The 17,123-nt window shown below is 45.2% G+C and overlaps 1 protein-coding gene across 1 annotated transcript in view; it reads right to left on the bottom strand.

Moving 5' to 3' along the window:
- Positions 1 to 8,024: 8,024 nt before the first annotated feature.
- The window catches only part of LOC118713057 (baculoviral IAP repeat-containing protein 5-like), a 39,911-nt gene continuing 30,812 nt past the window's right edge, over positions 8,025 to 17,123 (bottom strand). The window contains exon 2 of the mRNA XM_036427409.2: positions 8,025 to 8,588. Within this exon, the coding sequence (XP_036283302.1) occupies positions 8,096 to 8,588 (493 nt within the window). The 3' untranslated portion in view covers positions 8,025 to 8,095. The remainder of the gene's footprint in view (positions 8,589 to 17,123) is intronic.

The raw sequence follows: 17,123 nt of genomic DNA, 5'->3' as shown, positions 1-17,123 counted from the left end.
CAGAGAGACAAGCTCAGTTATCCCAGCTGTCTCCACAGAGCCCACCCCCAGCTCACCCCACAGCTGACTGATATTGCCTGAGTGAGGCCAGGACAAACCAGCAGCGGAACAGGAGCAGCCTAGGCCAGTGGTCGGCAAACTGCGGCTCTCGAGCCATATGCAGCTCTTTGGCCCCCTGAGTGTAGCTCTTCCACAAAATACCACGGCCTGGGCGAGTCTATGTTGAAGAAGTGGTGTTAGAATAAGTTTCAGTTTAAAAAATTTGGCTCTCAAAAGAAATTTCAATCCTTGTCCTTTTGGTATTTGGCTCTGTTGACTAATGAGTTTGCCGACCACTGGCCTAGGCAAACCATAGGACTGTGAGATAGAAACAAATCACTGTTGTAGGCTGACAGTCTGCAAACTTTTCCTGGCAAGGGCCAGATAGCAAATAATGAGGCTTTGCAAGCCGTACAGACTTCTGTCCTAATGACTCAACTCTGCCATGATGGTGTGACAGTAGCCACAGATGACACAGAGACAAATGAGTGTGGTTGTCTTCCAAGAAAACTTTATTTTCAAAAACAGGTGGTGAGCTGAATCTGGCCCCCAGACTGTAGTTTGCTGGCCCTGATACAGGCCGCTACATTCTGGGACCGTTAGTTTTGCTGCTGTAAATAAGGGAAACAACCTGCCACGTTCATCTCCTTGTTCCAAGTGTCCTCATTTTCTTGAGAACATCCCACTCGCTATGGCTCCACTCCTGACGACTCCCTGCAGTGGGATGCCCTCATTTCTCAGGCCTAGCACTGGGAAAATGAAAAAGTCAGCAGCATATGTTGTTAGCATCCCTGTCAAAAGGTTCTAGGAGGGCCAAAAAAGAAATGGCTGAAGGAGTGCTGCCGTCACAGGCGTGGAAGGTGCCAGTAACTGAGTTCCAAATGAATGGAGGAGTCTCTCTCCTCCTGCCTCCGGCCCCCGAGGCTCCACGAAGTCTGAGCCGGTGACTTCAAGCTGCGTAAGCGGCAGCTGAAGTCAGCGTAATGGAAGTCTTTTAGCCTGATCGTCTTGTTATGTCATTACAGTGACTCAGCTGTCCCGACGAAATGGTGGCCTCTGACCCCCAATCCACACATTGCCCAGAAGCCTCGGGTTTCCTGGAATTTCTACTAGAATTCCTAGAACTCTAAGTAATGGTCTTAAAACATAAAATCAGAATTATTGCAAAAGGAAAGGGTAAGCATCAAGGAAATAGAGTCCCGCTCTGTTGCTATTTCAGTGTGTTATATATAAATAGAGTCCACCTGGTGGGTAATGGGTGCAAATCCTGCCTCCTGTCCACTCATCACTATGTGGCCTTTGGCAAATCATATAATACTCGTTGCCTAAGTTTCCTCAGTTGTAAAATGGTCATAAGAATGGTACTTTTACAGGATTTTTTTTTTTAATGATGATTGAATGACATCATTTATGTAAAGTATTTATCACAGTGCCTGGCCCATTCTAATCATCCAATAAATGTGGCCATTATAATTACTTGCTCACTGTCAGTCAATTCAATAGAGTTTCCTGATTTAGAAAATTATTTTAAACTAGAGGCCTGGTGCACAAAATTCATGCATGGGGTTGGGGAGGGGAGTGTCCCTCAGCCCAGCCTGCACCCTTTCCAATTTGGGACATCCCTCTCACAGTCCAGGACTTCTGGCTCCCAACTGCTCCCTTGCCTGCTTTTCTGATTGCCCCTAACTGCTTCTGCCTGCCAGCCTGATCACCCCCTAACCACTCCAATGCCAGCCTGATTGATGTCTAACTGCTCCCCTGCAAACCCGTTTGCCCCCAACTTCCCTCCTCTGCTGGCCTGGTCACCCCTAACTGCCCTCCCCTGCAGAGTTGATTGCCTTCAACTGCCCTCCCTTGCAGACCTGGTCCCTCTCAACTGCCCTCCCTTGCAGGCCTGGTGCCTCCCAACTGCCCTCCCCTACTTGCCTGATCACCCACAACTGCCCTCCCTTGCAGGCCTGCTCCCTTCCAACTGCCCTCCCCCGCTGGCCATCTTGTATCCACATAGGGGCAATATCTTTGACCACACGGGGGCAGCCATATTATGTGTTGGAGTGATGGTCAATCTGCATATTACTCTTTTATTAGATAGGATAGAGGCCTGGTACATGGGTGGGGGCCAGCTGGTTTGCCATGAAGGGTGTCCAGGATCAGGGTGGGGGTTCCCTTGGTGCATGGGGTGGCCTGAGTGAGGGGCCTGTGATTTGCAAGCTGGCCATGCCTCCCAGCGACCCAAACAGAGGCCCGGGTATCTGGGATATATATTTACTTTCTACAATTAAAACTATGTAGCCTGGAGCTTGGAGGCAGCAGTTTCTTGTTTACCTTCTATAATTGAAACTTTGTAGCCTGGAGTGGAGGCCTACGCCAGCTAGGGCAGGCGGAAAGCTTGGCTTCTTCCATTGCCAGAGAAACCCAGCAATGGATATGGTGGCTACAGCCATCTTGGTTGGGGTTAATTTGCATACCCACTCTGATTGGCTGGTGGGCACAGCTTGTGGAGTGGGGGTGATGATTAATTTGCATATTACTCTTTTATTAGGTAGGATAATAGCTTATTGATTTTAAGAGAAAGAGGGAGGGAGAGGAAGAGAAAGAAACATCCAGGTGAGAATACAACAAAGATCAGCTGCCTCCTGCACACTGAATGGGGGATTTGAACCCCCACAATTTGGGCATATGCCCTTGACCAGGAATTGAATGGCAACCTCTTGGTGCACAGGACAACACCCAACCAACTGAGCCATACCAGCCAGGGATGATTTCTGAAAATTTTATAGAATATTTATATTATTTCCTGAATGTTCTCACCTCTGTATTTCATTGATTTGCCTGAAATTTCTTGGGATTAGACAGCACGGTATTTAAAGGGAAGGAAATTGAGGTTGAGGTGTTAGGGTTCTTTCTTTCTTTTAAAAAAAAATATATTTTATTGATTTTAGAGAGGAAGGGAGAGGGATAGAAAGTTAGAAACATCGATGAGAGAGAAACATCGATCAGCTACCTCTTGCACACCCCCTACCCAGGATGTGCCCGCAACCAAGGTACATGCCCTTGACTGGAATCGAATCTGGGACCTTTCAGTCCGAAGGCTAACGCTCCATCCACTGAGCCAAAAACGGTTTTGGCTAGGGTTCTTTCTTTTGCTGTTGTTCAAGTTATCCTAATTCTTGCCCAATTATGGTGGCAAGAAACAAGTGTACCTGTTCCATATCCTCAATTTACAGGTTGGTCAAAAAGGGGCAGGGACTTGGGGAGCGCAAGAAAGAACTAACATTTAAGTGTTGCAGGACAATTCCCAGGGAGTATACTCAGTAGATTTGCATGAAGTGAGGTCATTGGGAAAAGCTCTCTGGGATGACAGCTGTGGGGAAGCGAGGGAAGCAGGACTGGGCAGAGGGGGAAGGTTGAGTGTGGTTTACCTTCCTCATTCTATCGGGAGCTCTGAAGCTGGAAGGAACCTACAGAGTAGACCCAAAGGAGGCATCAGGTTGAGCCTTTAGATTAGGGGTGTCGAACTCAATCAGAGAAGGGGCCAAAATCTAAAATCCAGCCTAAATCCCGGGCTGAATGGTTTACTGAACAGTCATAAACTGTCATTGTGATGGAAACGCAGCGGAGTGCAGTGATGACAGCGCGGTGCGGGCCACATTGCAAGGCCTGGTGGGATGGATTTGGCCCGCGGGCCTTGTGTTTGACACATGTGCTTTAGATCCACAAATTGACAGTCATTGGGTGTGGGCCAACCCCGATAAGGCACCTGACCTTAGGCAAGGCTGCTGTCTTTAGATAAGACCAGAGGAGATACTCCACTGTGTGCTCTCAGCTATCACCAGTGAAGGTTTTGGGGGGATCTGGGTAGTGTCCCACAGCATCCACAACATCCAGCTTCTACTCTGGACCAGATATTGTGTTGTGAACTTCCATGGAGGTCCTTTTATTTCAACCTTCGCAGCAAACCTGCAGGATGACTAACGAAAAGAGCCATGTTATTTTCTGTATCGTCCGTTAAGTCCAGTGGTCTACAAACTTTAGTCCATACAATTAGTTCCTAACAACTCATCAAGGTTGGAATCACTTGTTGCCTCTGGTGAAAGAGAAATGGGCAGTTCAGAGAAGCCAAGTTGGCGCTCAGGACATCAGCCCAGCTCCGTTTCACAACAGAGAGGAGCACCTCCCATTGGGCAGTACCACTCTATTTTATAGATGGGGTAACTTGAGGTTTAGTGAGATGAAATGACTTTCCCAAAGTTCAGAGCTAGTCGGGTCAGAGTTGGGGCTTAACTCAGGTCCGTGGGATGCTCTTGCCTAAGCACCATGCTGCTTTGCTTAAGTGAGGTAGTGGTACATTAGGAAACAGGGGTAAGACCACGATGTAGTGTGTGTGTGTGTGTGGGGGGGGGATTCTCCAACGAGGGAGGGGGATGGGAAGGCAGCTAAGATGCAGCTCAGCTTCCCTAAACTCTGTTAGTAACTTCATCCCTGGCGCTTCAAGGGCTTTTAAGACTTTCCAGAAAGCCCCAGTTTATGGGCTTTGAGTGTCTCACCAGGGCTGGCTCAGAAAGCTTTAGAAAATTACATCTCTGATTTGCTCTTCCCCCCCTCAACCTCCCCCCCCCCCCCACCTGCTATATCAGCTTTTAGAAGTTGGCCAGACTATGAGGAAGTGGGTGGGGTGAGGCTAGAAGCTTTGACTTTGGGGATATTAAGTTTCAAATGAAGTCTGGTGTTTCGACTGTATTTGCTGCACTTGGCTTGCAGTTGGGGCCAGTAGATGGCGCTCACCCTCCATTTCCCTCTATCATGTATTAAAATATTAATAGCTAAACGTTATTGAGAAGTTTCTAGTGCCTAGTAAGTTCTTGTGCTAATAACTGTAGCATAGCTTACATAAATTATCTTTACATAAACTAACTCATTTAATCCTTACCACAACCCTTTAAGGTAGGTATTGCTATTCTTAGCTTATGAATGAGGGTAATGTACCAAGCAACAAAGCTAGTTCAGGATGAGCCAAGCCAGGATTTAAAGCAGGTGGTCTGTCTGATTTAGAACTTTGACTTTACATTCTTTGACTCCCCAATTATGTTGTGATGACAATTGGGTACTTACTATGTGATAGTTTGTCAAGTTTCCTTCATTTTATTTATTATTATTATTATTATTTTTTAATACTCACCCAAAGATATTTTTTCCATTGATTTTTAGATAGAGTGGAAGAGAGAGGGAATGACACAGAGAAATATTGATGTGAGAGAAACACATTGATTGGTTGCCTCTGCACGGGCCCTGACCAGGGCCTGTACTGGAGAGGAGCCTGCACCTAGGTACGTGCCCTTGACCAGAACTGAACCCAGGACCCTTCAGTCCACAGGCTGCCGCTCTATCCACTGAGCCAAACTGGCTAGGGCAAGTTTTCTTCATTTTAAAACTCGTAATGTTCTCAACAACAACAACAACAACAACAAAGATAAAAACAAACAAAAAAAGTGATGTATGTGTTAACTCAACGAGGAAATTCTTCCACAAGATATATATATATATATATATATATATATATATATATATATATATATATCATCATGTTTTGCACTTTATCACAGTGTTGCTGTGAGACCAGAGTCCAGGCAGGGCCTAGTGTGGAAGCTGATAGAGATTATTCCTGGTGTACGTGAGATCATCAGGTGACCTCTAGAGTCTCATTATTTGTAAAACTAGAGGCCTGGTGCATGAATTTGCGCACCAGTGGGGTCCCTCAGCCTGGCCTGTGGGAATTGGGCCGAAACTGGCTCTCTGACATCCCATGAGGGGTCTTGGACTGATAGAGGGCACAGGCCAGGCCAAGGGATCCCACCAGTGCATGATTGGGGCCTGGGAGAGACACAGGAGGTTGACCAGGTGGGGAGAGACTGCAGGAGGGCTCCAGGGTATGTCCAGTCTGCCTGCTCAGTCCTGATCAGCCAGACCCCAATAGCAACTTAACCTACCAGTTGGGAGTGTCTATTGGTGGTCAGTGCACATTATAGTGACTGGTTGACTGTATGTTCTCCTGGTGGTCATGTCATAGTGAGCAGTTGAGTGGCCTTAGCATATCATTAACATATTACACTTTGATTGGTTGAACGGCCAATCGGCTGACCAGACACTTAGCATATTAGGCTTTTATTATATAGGATTTAGGCCTTTGGCTGATCATGAAGAGTCCACCTCAGCAGTTAAATTCTTTCTCAGGTTCAACAGGCCCTTTAAAATGGATGCCTCCCTTTCTGGAGATGCTGAAAGAAGCAATTACTTAATGCATTTCTTTGTGGATTTGCTTAATGCCTCTTTCCCCTTCTGGTCTAGATGGTTTATGTTACAGGGCCGGACTGGGAGACCAGAGGGTTAAAACTGCAGTCTCCATAGTATTTTACAGTTCCAGAATCAACCCTCACCTCCTCACCCCCCTTTGTGGCCCTTCTCAGATTTAAGAGCTGGAATCAATGAAATAGAAGGTGGGACAAGAAGGTTCCGATAGAAAACAATAAACAATAAGACAAGAAGAAACTTATGTTTCATGTACTCACAACTGTAAGCTTACTTTTGCCCACCCCCATGTTTTACTGTACTTTTTCTTTTTTTATCCAACAGATGGAGACAAGTTTCCATTGAAGAAATAAAATAAAATCCAGCGTTCACTGTTCAGCCTGCTGTGGGAGGAGGCCTTTGGGAGTGGTTGAAACAATCCAGACTGAGGAGTCTCCTTTGGGAGGCATTAAGCACCCCTCAGGGCACAAGTAGGCATTCATCGCCACCCAGAGGACTTCTCTGGAGTCCTTTTAATGGGCGTTTCTCCCCAACACAGCAAGCACAGATACAGACTTTATGTTTGTAGGAAAAGATCTATTTTGTTCCCAGAACAAGGACACATATAAGACTACACACACACACACACACACACACACACACACACACATATGGATATATATAATGATATATTTTATATATTCTTGAGGGGACCCAATCTCAATGGTTAGGAGTTGAGTCCTATCTCACGGTTAAATCTCATGATATTTTGCAAAGCATGGAAATGTGTAAGTGAATTTTGGATCACACCTGGGAGCTTCTTGGCAAGGTAGGCTGTGGAATCAGACACGGAATCAGAATCTGCTTAATTATTAATTAGTTTACGTATTTATCTGTAACAGCTGTCAGCAGGAAGCCCAGACGCTACGCTGTGGAAGAGGTCTCTGCCCATGTATCCAACCTCTCACCCCCCCCCCCCCTTCGCCCCCGCATCCCTCCCACTGACACCCCTGAGCCGTGCTGCGATTCAAACCCGGTGATTGGTGGCCGCTGCCCAAAGACTGCAGTTTAACAAGCAACCCAGGTGGCTCCTATACTCAGTAAAGCACAAACTCCCACCTGCTCCCACCTGCTCAGTAGATAAAGCGCCCGCCTGCGGACCAAAGGGTCCCAGATTCCAGCCCAGTCGAGGTCACATACCTCAGTTGCAGGCTCTTCCCCGCCAGGCTGAGCCCTGGTTGGGCTTGTGCAGGAGACAACCAATCCATGTGAGATGTCTCAAAACAACAACAAACAAACAAACAAACAAAAAAAAACTCAGTGGGAAAGAAGGGAGGCAACACATGTATGAATGAGATTGAGGGAGGTAGAGGGCTCAGAAGCCAGAGTAAGATAGCGTGGGCAAAGGCGGGAATCAGGCCCAAGGGGTGGTTTTATGCCCCGAGAGGAGCAGCTACCCAGTGTACCCGGGTCGGTCTCGGCACACAGCCTGCCCAGGAGGTAGCTCCAGTACTTATTCCAGCCAAAACCTCAGCTGGGTGGAAGTTGGCAAGGAAAAAGGACCAGCAACACCAGGTGCAAAGACAGAAGTAGCCCTGGCACCACTTTTTAGAGAGAGCAAACTGAGTTTATGTTTTCTTATTTCAAATTCAAAATGTCCTTTGCAGAGTCGCTTTCTGGCCCCAGCGAGCAGCCGGGAACACTGGGGATCCAGCCTTAGCAATGACGCCCCCGTGCTGGGACCAGGGAGCCTGCAGGAGCCGTCACTCCGTCACTCAGGGTCCGCCAGCTGCCGCTCAATGGCACTGCGGACCTTCTTTGCAACTTCCTCCAGTCCTTCTCGCCATCGGTGCACTTCCTTCATGATTCTGTTCTTAGTTCTTTCTTTGTCCAACTCCAAAAACTCCCCGAAGGACAGCTCTTCCACCCGCTTCCTGAGACACAGGAAGGCACACCCAGGCGAATGCTTTCGATGTTCCTCTGCGGGGTCGTCCTCTGGCTCCCAGCCTTCCAGCTCCTTGAAGCAGAAGAAGCACTCAATCAGGTTGGGCTCGTTCTCCGTGGGGCAGTGGATGAAGCCGGCCGCAGCCATCCGCTCGGGGGTGCAGGCGCAGCCCTCCTGGAAGGGCCAGTGCCGGAAGGTGGCCAGGCGGTGGTCCTCACCATAGACTTGCCAGGCCTCCGGCAACGACACGGCAGCTATCCACCACGCGGTGCTGCAATGCCAGCCCCAACCATGGCGGTTGAGGGTCGCTGCCCAGAATCTGCTTTATATAAGTCACAAGCAACCCAGATGACTCCTATATTCATTCAGGTTGGAGAAGTTCTGGCCTACGGGATCTCAGATGGAAAGGATTCCTCCGGCAAGCCCAAGGATAGCTGGCTCTCTTGAATTCAGCGGGGGAATGAAGGATAAGCGAGCAGTGCCATCCTGTGTCATCTTTGCATTGTTATTATTCCCGAAGGTCATGGGTTGCTGTCCCTTCTCAACAATACTTTGGCTCAATCTCATCTATAGCTGAGCTAAGGAGGCTCAGAGGTGCGGGAGGAGCCAGCAGAAGAGAGACATGAGCTCAGGTCTTCTGCGTCCATCATGATTGGATTTCAAATTAGTGTTAGTAATACGAATAATAGCTAACATGCAACGCATGCCATGTACCAGGCCGTTATGTTAAACACGAAATATATTATTTCAGATAATCCTTATAATTCTAAGGGGAGGCTGCTATTATTGTCACCATTTCACAAATGAGAAAACTACAGCATAGAAAGGTCAATACACTTGCTGAAGGCCATGCAGCTGCTAAATAAATGATTGATCTAGGATTATAACTCAAGACAGTATGACTTCAAGCCTGAGAGCTTACACACGGGAGATTTAGCTCCCTCCAAGGGCTGTATAAATTCTGGGTATATATGTCATTTTGAAACACTTAGCTATGACTATAACCTACTTTGGAGTAAATCATTATTTTGAGCTTAAAATGAATAATTATACCAGGGCATTCTTCCCTAATGTTTGGTACCTTTTCTTAGTACCTGTTTCAGTTTCTTAGGACAGCCGTAGCAAAGTCCCACAAGCTGAATGGTTTAACAGTGTTTCCCAAACTTTTGACATATGTGTACCCCCTCTATAATTTTCATAATGCTGAGTATCCCTTGTATTCATGAGAACGTAGAATTAGGTACAGCTAAGCATAGTGCAGTGCATATCCCCACCAAACTCCGGTGCAATGTGTACCCCCACCAAACGCTTCCCGTACCCCTGGAGGTACGCGTACTACACTTTGGGAAACACTGATTTAACACAATAGCAACTGACCAGTTCTGTGTGAAATCCAGGCACCTGCAGGACCAAGCTCTCTCTGAGATGTTTAGGATAGAATTCTTCCTGTTTCTTCCAAGCTGCTGATGGCTTGCTAGTCATCCTTTGCGTTCCTTGATTTGTAGCTGCACAATTCGAAGCTCTGCCCGTTTGTACATGGCCTTCTTCTCTCATTTTGGATTAAGGGTCCACGCTACTCCAGTATGACCCCCAACAATATAATTACGTCTGTAATAACCCTATAGCTGAATAAGGTCACATTCTGTGGTACTGGGAATTAGGACTTCAACATCTTTATTTGTGGGAGGAGTGGGGGGAGAGGGGGGCAGATAACAATTCAATGAACAACAGCGTCTCATAAGGTAGAAACAAGGCCAGGTGTGTGGGTTCCAGAATTAGAATGCCACGGTTCAAGTCCTGACTCTGCCACATACACTGGGTGACTCAGAGAAAATTGCTTAGCCTCTCTGACTTTCACTTTTCTCCTTGGACAATTAGGAGAACCTCATAGGGTTGTCATGACTTAATACGCCTAAAGCACCTATCCAGAACAATGTTGTAGTAGAAATAGCTGGTGCCCCTCTGAGATCCCTTTACCAGCTGGTGCACCCCTTCTGAGCCATGGCTAACAGCTCACATCAGTGACTTTCTATGTATAATTGTCCTTGGCTGACCGGAGCCACTTTATTGAAGGTGCCTGGGAGGTTGACAACCTGAACTGGTTGGCTGACCAAGGCTGGACTTACCTGAGACCACATCCTTGCTCAGTTCTTCCCTATTGCCTCAACTCCCTTATAGTCCCTCCTGAGAGCAATACCTCAGTAAGTTATGTATGTGCCTCGGAATCCTGGCCTCAGGATTCAGAGAACCCCGTTCAAGATGAGTGTCAAGGATGAAAGCATGAGACTGATGTTATCATCATTTTTAGGGAAATCAGGAATTAACCTACCAATTTTCCTGCCTTTCCCCATGACTTGATACAGCAATTGTGTTTTATTTTTCCTGCTACTCATCTTCTCATGCCAAGAATGGCAAAGCTACCTCAAACACATCGAGTCGTCTCTGGGCTGAGACTGTCCAGGCCACCCCTTTGGGGAAGCTGCTCCTTCATTGCTACTAGTCACCTCTGAGAGTGTGAGCAGACCTGGGGCATTTCTCTTCAGTGTACCTCAACGCTGGACTGCTAAGGGCTCTTCCTTGCTTCATTTTGGCATCCCATTTCCCAGTGCTTGCTCTGTTCTGCAACAGAAATGGTGATTTGAAACTGTTGTTGGCTTAGCTAAGCACAGTTCCACCTGTCTGTCTTCAGGTCAGCTGGGTACACCGTAGCTCCATTCATACTATCGTCATCATAAAATTCACTTAGTGAATAATGTGTGGCGGACAGATAGTATATAGTACCTACGATAAGATGGATGTTAGTTCTAAGCCTCCAAAACTCTTTGAAATGGAGAGTGACATCCTCATTGTATTAACAAGGTGCAGCAGGTCAGAGAAATTAGGTCACATGTGGTCATGCAACAGTTGAGTCAGACTTTGAACCACAGTCGTCTGGTAGGGAGCCAAGTGTAACTCTCAAGTTCCTTATTGAAGCTACATTCTCTAAAGCAATCAAACCACGAGCCACGGATTTTCTCCCTGTGAATAGTACTTTTAATAGCAGGTGTTCTAGGCCCTTTCCAGCAAAGGGAGTTGATAACTCCTCGAATATTTCCTTTACTTTTTTTCTCAAGCCTGGGCTTAAAGTCTCCTCAAATCCTTTTATTTCTACCTGGCATCTGATGCTTTGTTGAGCTTCTGCCCTACCATCCCTACCCCTACCCCATTCCTCAAGCCCTAGACAAATTCACACATATTATCCACACACTTCCTTCTGTCCACAAGATTTTGGTTTCTCTAGCATTCCATTTATGTCACCCATGTTCCAATAAATCATAAAATGTGCATTTTCAGGCCTACATTCTAGTCAAGGCATATGAGAATCTTGCTTTTCATAGACATTGAGAGGGCGTAATGGCTGTGTCATTCCTCATAGTTTATTTATAATGATGCCTTGGAAAGACCTTATTAATTGAGCTCCTAAATAATGCCTCTTTATTTCTCCTTCCTCATAGCCCAATCATTCATTAGGATTAGATTACTCTAAATTACTATTTGGTAGCAACCTTTGGCAGATATCTGAATTACTTAACAAATCACATGGGGTTCTATGAAATTGCATAGGGAAAGGCTTTGCAAGTGAAAACATCCACTAATGAACTCATCACTCACAGCAGTTCCCAATCAGGCAGCCTCCCCTGGTCAGCCCTAGTCTCTCCTCCACCCCCTTGTATTACCCAGTGTCTTGGTGGGTGTGTGTCAGGCTCTTGATGATTTACGAAGGGTAAACATCTGAAAAATTCAATGTGAATTCAATGTAAGTCGGTTGCAAAGTAAACCTAGAGATTCTGCAAAGGGTGTAGGATTTCATGAAGTCAATGGAATTGATGTTAGAAGGCTGTCTGAATTGCATACATGCTGTTTGGCAAGACAGGATTGCAGAGTACCCTTAGGAGGTGAAGGATTAGAATATAAGACACTTAAGATCTTGAGTCCTTCGGGAACAGAGAGGAAGACTACCTATTTTTCAGAAATGACTCTCTTATTTTCTCCTGCTGTGAAAGTTAAATATGAAACCAAGAATGCCCCATTGTGCAATCACATAATTGTGTGGAAACGATGCTCAAGGAATCAATACATGATTTATTTTTTGCTCTGGAGTAATAATGACCTAAATTTGGTTAAATATAAGCCCAAATAAATCAATTTCTATAAGTTTTCTTTTCAGTTTTTAGTAGAGGGCCCCCAATAAACCTGTTTGTCACTGTTTATGGTGACATTTTGCTCTCCTTTTAAGTAGATTTCAAGGTCAATTAGCCTTGGGGGCCAAGAACCTGCCCACAGGAAGCTTATGGTTTTATTGGGGAGGCTTTCCCAACACCCTGGGGGCAGGACAGTGAGGAGTGAGAGGATCCCTTTGCCAGGTTGCAAGGATGGTTTAGCGGGGGCAGGAATGGGTGGGAAAAGGAACATGGAAATGTCTTCCATTTGCAATAAAGATGGGCAGAATCCTAAACCTGGTCCTGGTCTCACTTTTCTTGGCTTCCAAGATGACTCCCCTTTGACACAAAACTTCCCGCCCTCCCGCTGCTGTGAGTAACTTGTTGACAAAGCTCTTTTGTCTGCTTTCTGAGGGAGCTCGTGAAAAAATACGTTGGGAATTCAGCAAAAACACTGCAGCTCTAACTGCTCTTGAATGAGACGGAATTAGAAAAATGGAAAACTTAATTTTCAATTAGTGCACATTCAGGCAGGAGTGGGAGGGATCAAGGGAAGGCAGCTCATTTGGTTAACACGATTTTAAGAAGACATACTTGCAAGCTATTAGTTAGCTTTCTCCTTCCCTCCCCCTCCCACCGCTCTAAGTACTCCTAGCTCTTTAAAACGGACTCAGAGGCAGGTGGCAGCTGCTGCAGCCAGTGGCGGTGGGATGCAGCCTTTCGTCTCTGAGACTGGCCTGTGTGTGTCTCCCTTGCTGTGGACCCTGGGAGGCCACAGGTGAGTTTGTCACCTCTAAACATGCGTGCCCTTCTAATGGCTTTAAAAAACACCTTCAGAAAAATGTGTTGTTTTTTTTTTCTCTCTCTCCAACATATTTGATCATAGTATGAGATTCGCTATGGGGCAAACATGCTCCCTATTAGGTTCAAAATCTGGGGTTTGTGATGGGAGAGTTGGGTTGAAGGTGGGAGGGTGATGCTACAAGAGATGGATATGAAGTTGGGTGTAGGTGATGGCAGAGACTGCCACCGATCAGGGACATGAATGGGGTTATGTGTCCTCTGGTGCCCTTCCTTCTGGGTTTTATCCAACTCTCATCCTTCTCTCTCTCTTTCTTCCTTTCCCCCTTCCCTCATCAGAATACTTTACCAGGCTCAGCGTGCAGTGGCAGCCATAGCCTGTTCCCTTGGTGAGCCCTGTCTTTTCCCAGCACTTTGGTCCCGCAATGAGTTAACTGTGGAGATTCATCGTCTCCAAAGTGCTGCCTCTGTGAACCCGTGAGCCCGTAACACAGTGTGTTTACAAGCACTGGAACGGAAAATCATTAATTCAATCAGCAGAGCAATAACTTCATTAGGAACTTCTCTCTGTCATGAGTAGTCTGGGGTGCGTGTGCTGCAGTGATTAAACATGGCATTTCAGACGCCACAGCAAGGCTGCTGTCTTCTTGGCAGGTGCTTGTCATCTTTTCATGTTCCTTCCAACTCCACTCCGATCCAGCAAAGCTGGCTGCGAATGTTGGGAGCAAGTGTTGCATTTTTTATAACAGACATGGCCGCTGGCTCAACAGATTTGTCACTAAGGTTTTCCTGACTTCTTCCTTGACCTTGGCTCACATTTCTGCCCCAAGCTCCTGGTGACATCGGCTCCCTATAGATTGCCCTGAATAAATAGCAAGTGCCTTCCTTTACTTAAGGATCTCTCTCTCTCAGGGAATGCTATCCTAGGCTAATGTTGGCAACCCTTTCTCAAAGGGTTGATGTCTTCAGCCACTATTGGTGAAATCCTTCCCAAGGTTAAACTCCCCAGAGAAGTGATCACCACACACTGTTTCTTCATTAGTCTTATCACGCCAACAAGCCACTCTTGTTAATCCTCTTTCTCTGCCAACCCAGCTGTGGGCTGCCAGCCAGTTTCCAAGAAGTGTTGGATTTAATTGGAGAAAGGATGAGAATGAGAAAAATTAGCGGCTTAAATGCTAACACAAGTTTCCAGGCTAACAAAAGGAGAATGGGAAGACGTTTTGAAAAACAACTTCTGTTAGACAAATACCAGTGAATCCTGAGAGCTCAGAAGCAATTGACTTACAGAAATGAAACTGAAAACGAGGCTTTTGGGGTTTGGAGGGGTCTTCTATGTCTTGTAATGCTTTTATTTTATGAATGAGGAAGCTCGGACTTAAAGAGGCTAAAGGGCCTGCCCGTGTAACTCACTAGGGAATGGGAGAGAAAAGTCTCTAGCCCAAAGCTTGACACTCTTCCTGTTGCCTGCCCTATGGAACACACCACAAAAAAAAAAAAAAAAAATATTTTTATTGATTTCAGAGAGGAAGGGAGAGGGAAAGAGAGATAGAAACATCAATAATAAAGAATCATTGATTGGCTGTCTCCTGCACACGCCCCCCCTCCCCCCCCCCCCCCACACACACTGGGGATTGAGCCCGCAACCTGGGCATATGCCCTGACTGGGAATAGAACCGGTGACTTCTTGGTTCCTGGGTCAACATTCAATCCCTGAGCTACACCTGACTGGCCAGCCCGTCTCTTCTTTCCTTTTCTGAAAGCAATTGAAAAGTTTTTTGGTGAAGATGTCAATGCTCATCTATTTATGACTTTTAAGCGCTTCTTCCTGGGATTGAGGGGCATAATAGTCAGAGCTCTTTGGTTACAAGGGAAAGAGATACAACTTTCCCAGAAGAATAGGTTATTAGCCCATAGAATCTGAGGGGGTGGGGAGCGGGGTTGGCTTACCAAATCATAGAAATCTTGGAGACAGGAAAGATTAGAACAAGGAATGGAGTATCACTAGATCTTTATTTTTCACTTTGCCACCTGTATGCTTTCTCACTGAAGATTGCTTTCTTTCTTTTCACAGTGATGGAAACTATTGCTAGCAACAGCTCTAACTTTTTCATCTTATAACTCCTATCATTGGAGAGGATTTAATCACACATCTGTGGCTTCCGTCCTTGGAGAGTATCTGATTGGCTGGAGGTGGTGGCTTCCCTGAGCCAATCAATTCTAGTCAAATGGATGGAATATTATCATGGGTTCAGTTTGAGTCTGGGGCCCGACCCAGGATGAGTCACTAGTGGTTATGGGGTTGGGATCTACAAGATGTGGTACATCCTATATGATTATCATGGCTAGAGTTTGTATATGGGGTGAGGAGGTGACATTTCTACCAAGAAAATGACAACAATCCTACTATAAGAGGGGTAACTTGTCTCTTCTCATTTAATGAATTCTAGTTCATCTTAATGTTCACCTCTATGTAGATTCTGAAATGACACTTAATTTAAGGGACAAATTTTTAGTTTTTGAATATTTCAAACCACCTTTCTAATTATAAGGCAATAGAAGTTGAGAAACATAATAATAATAAAAAAATGCTAGTTTAATGCATCTCATTGGATTGGTCAAATTTGAAAGGGAAGACACTTGAAAGGGATAAGCATAAATTTATACTCTGCCATAGTTTAATTAATCCAATACTTGGATTTTAAAATAATAGTATATTTTTACTGATGAGCTTGTTCATCATTTGTGGCCATGTACTCCAATTCTGGTATAAGCCCTTCTGTTGATCTATTCTAGAGTAGCCTAAAAAGTCTCAAAGTGACAGTCATATCTTTACCTCACTGGTGGGATGTTTGAACACATATTTTTTCTATTTATAGTGACTCCTAGGGTATAGCATTTATCATAAAGTGAACATGAGTTATTGTTGCAATGAGACTATAAACCATCTATTCCTTCTCCATCTTTGCATTTGTACCTTTCTTGATACAAGGGAATGTTCTTCTGGCTCTGGTAATTATTTTATCCCTTTCATGGGTGAAGGCACAATTAGATCAGCAGTCAATAGAATAATCATCATAATAACATAAACTATTATTGAGTGTTTACAACATGCCACTTACTTTTAGTTTTACATGTTTTAACCTAATTGATTCTCATAACACCTCCAGGAGTTTAATACAATTAAATATTATTCCTCCTTTATATATGGAGTTAATAATACAGATAGGTTAAGTCACTTGCTCAAGGTCACACAGCTAGAAAGTGGCAGAGTTGGGACTTGAACCTGGGCCATCAGAGTTTTGGGTAAGTAGATTAAGCCATCATCCTATTCCGCTTGTGAAGTAGCTAGACTAAAGGAGTTTTGGAAAAACCTCAGATACTTTACCAACCTGTTGAATAATGACCTAGAATGATTTAATTCAAAGTATCATTTTTACTGTTAAAAAATGGAAATACTCCTGGGAATAACATTTTATTAATTTTAATTAGTAAGTTATCCTTAATTTCAACAACTATTGATTAAGTGCCTATTGTATGCTCTAACATTTCCTCACTACATTAGCACCATGAGGTGTGTGGTATAATCTCCATTTTCCAGGCAAGGAAACTAAAGACTTAGCTAGGTAATGTTGATTGCCAAAGTCACATGGAAACAAAGTGGGCAAGCCAGGGTTTGAACCAGGACTGCCTCCTTATAATCCGTGTGCTCTCTGTAATACTTGCAAATGAAATGAATCTGTCAGATGTTTGCTAGTTGGCAAGAGCAGGTTTTATAAAGAAGGAAGGTGGAAAGTGGATGACCTTGTGACTTTGCAGGGGTAAAAGTGGTATCTCTTGAAGAATGGGTGGGG

The sequence above is a fragment of the Pipistrellus kuhlii genome, unplaced genomic scaffold (genome assembly GCF_014108245.1).
Source record: "Pipistrellus kuhlii isolate mPipKuh1 unplaced genomic scaffold, mPipKuh1.p scaffold_m20_p_9, whole genome shotgun sequence".
Classification (NCBI taxonomy): domain Eukaryota; kingdom Metazoa; phylum Chordata; class Mammalia; order Chiroptera; family Vespertilionidae; genus Pipistrellus; species Pipistrellus kuhlii.
Note: the sequence above shows the minus strand (reverse complement) of the source record. Positions and strands in the feature narration are given on the sequence as shown.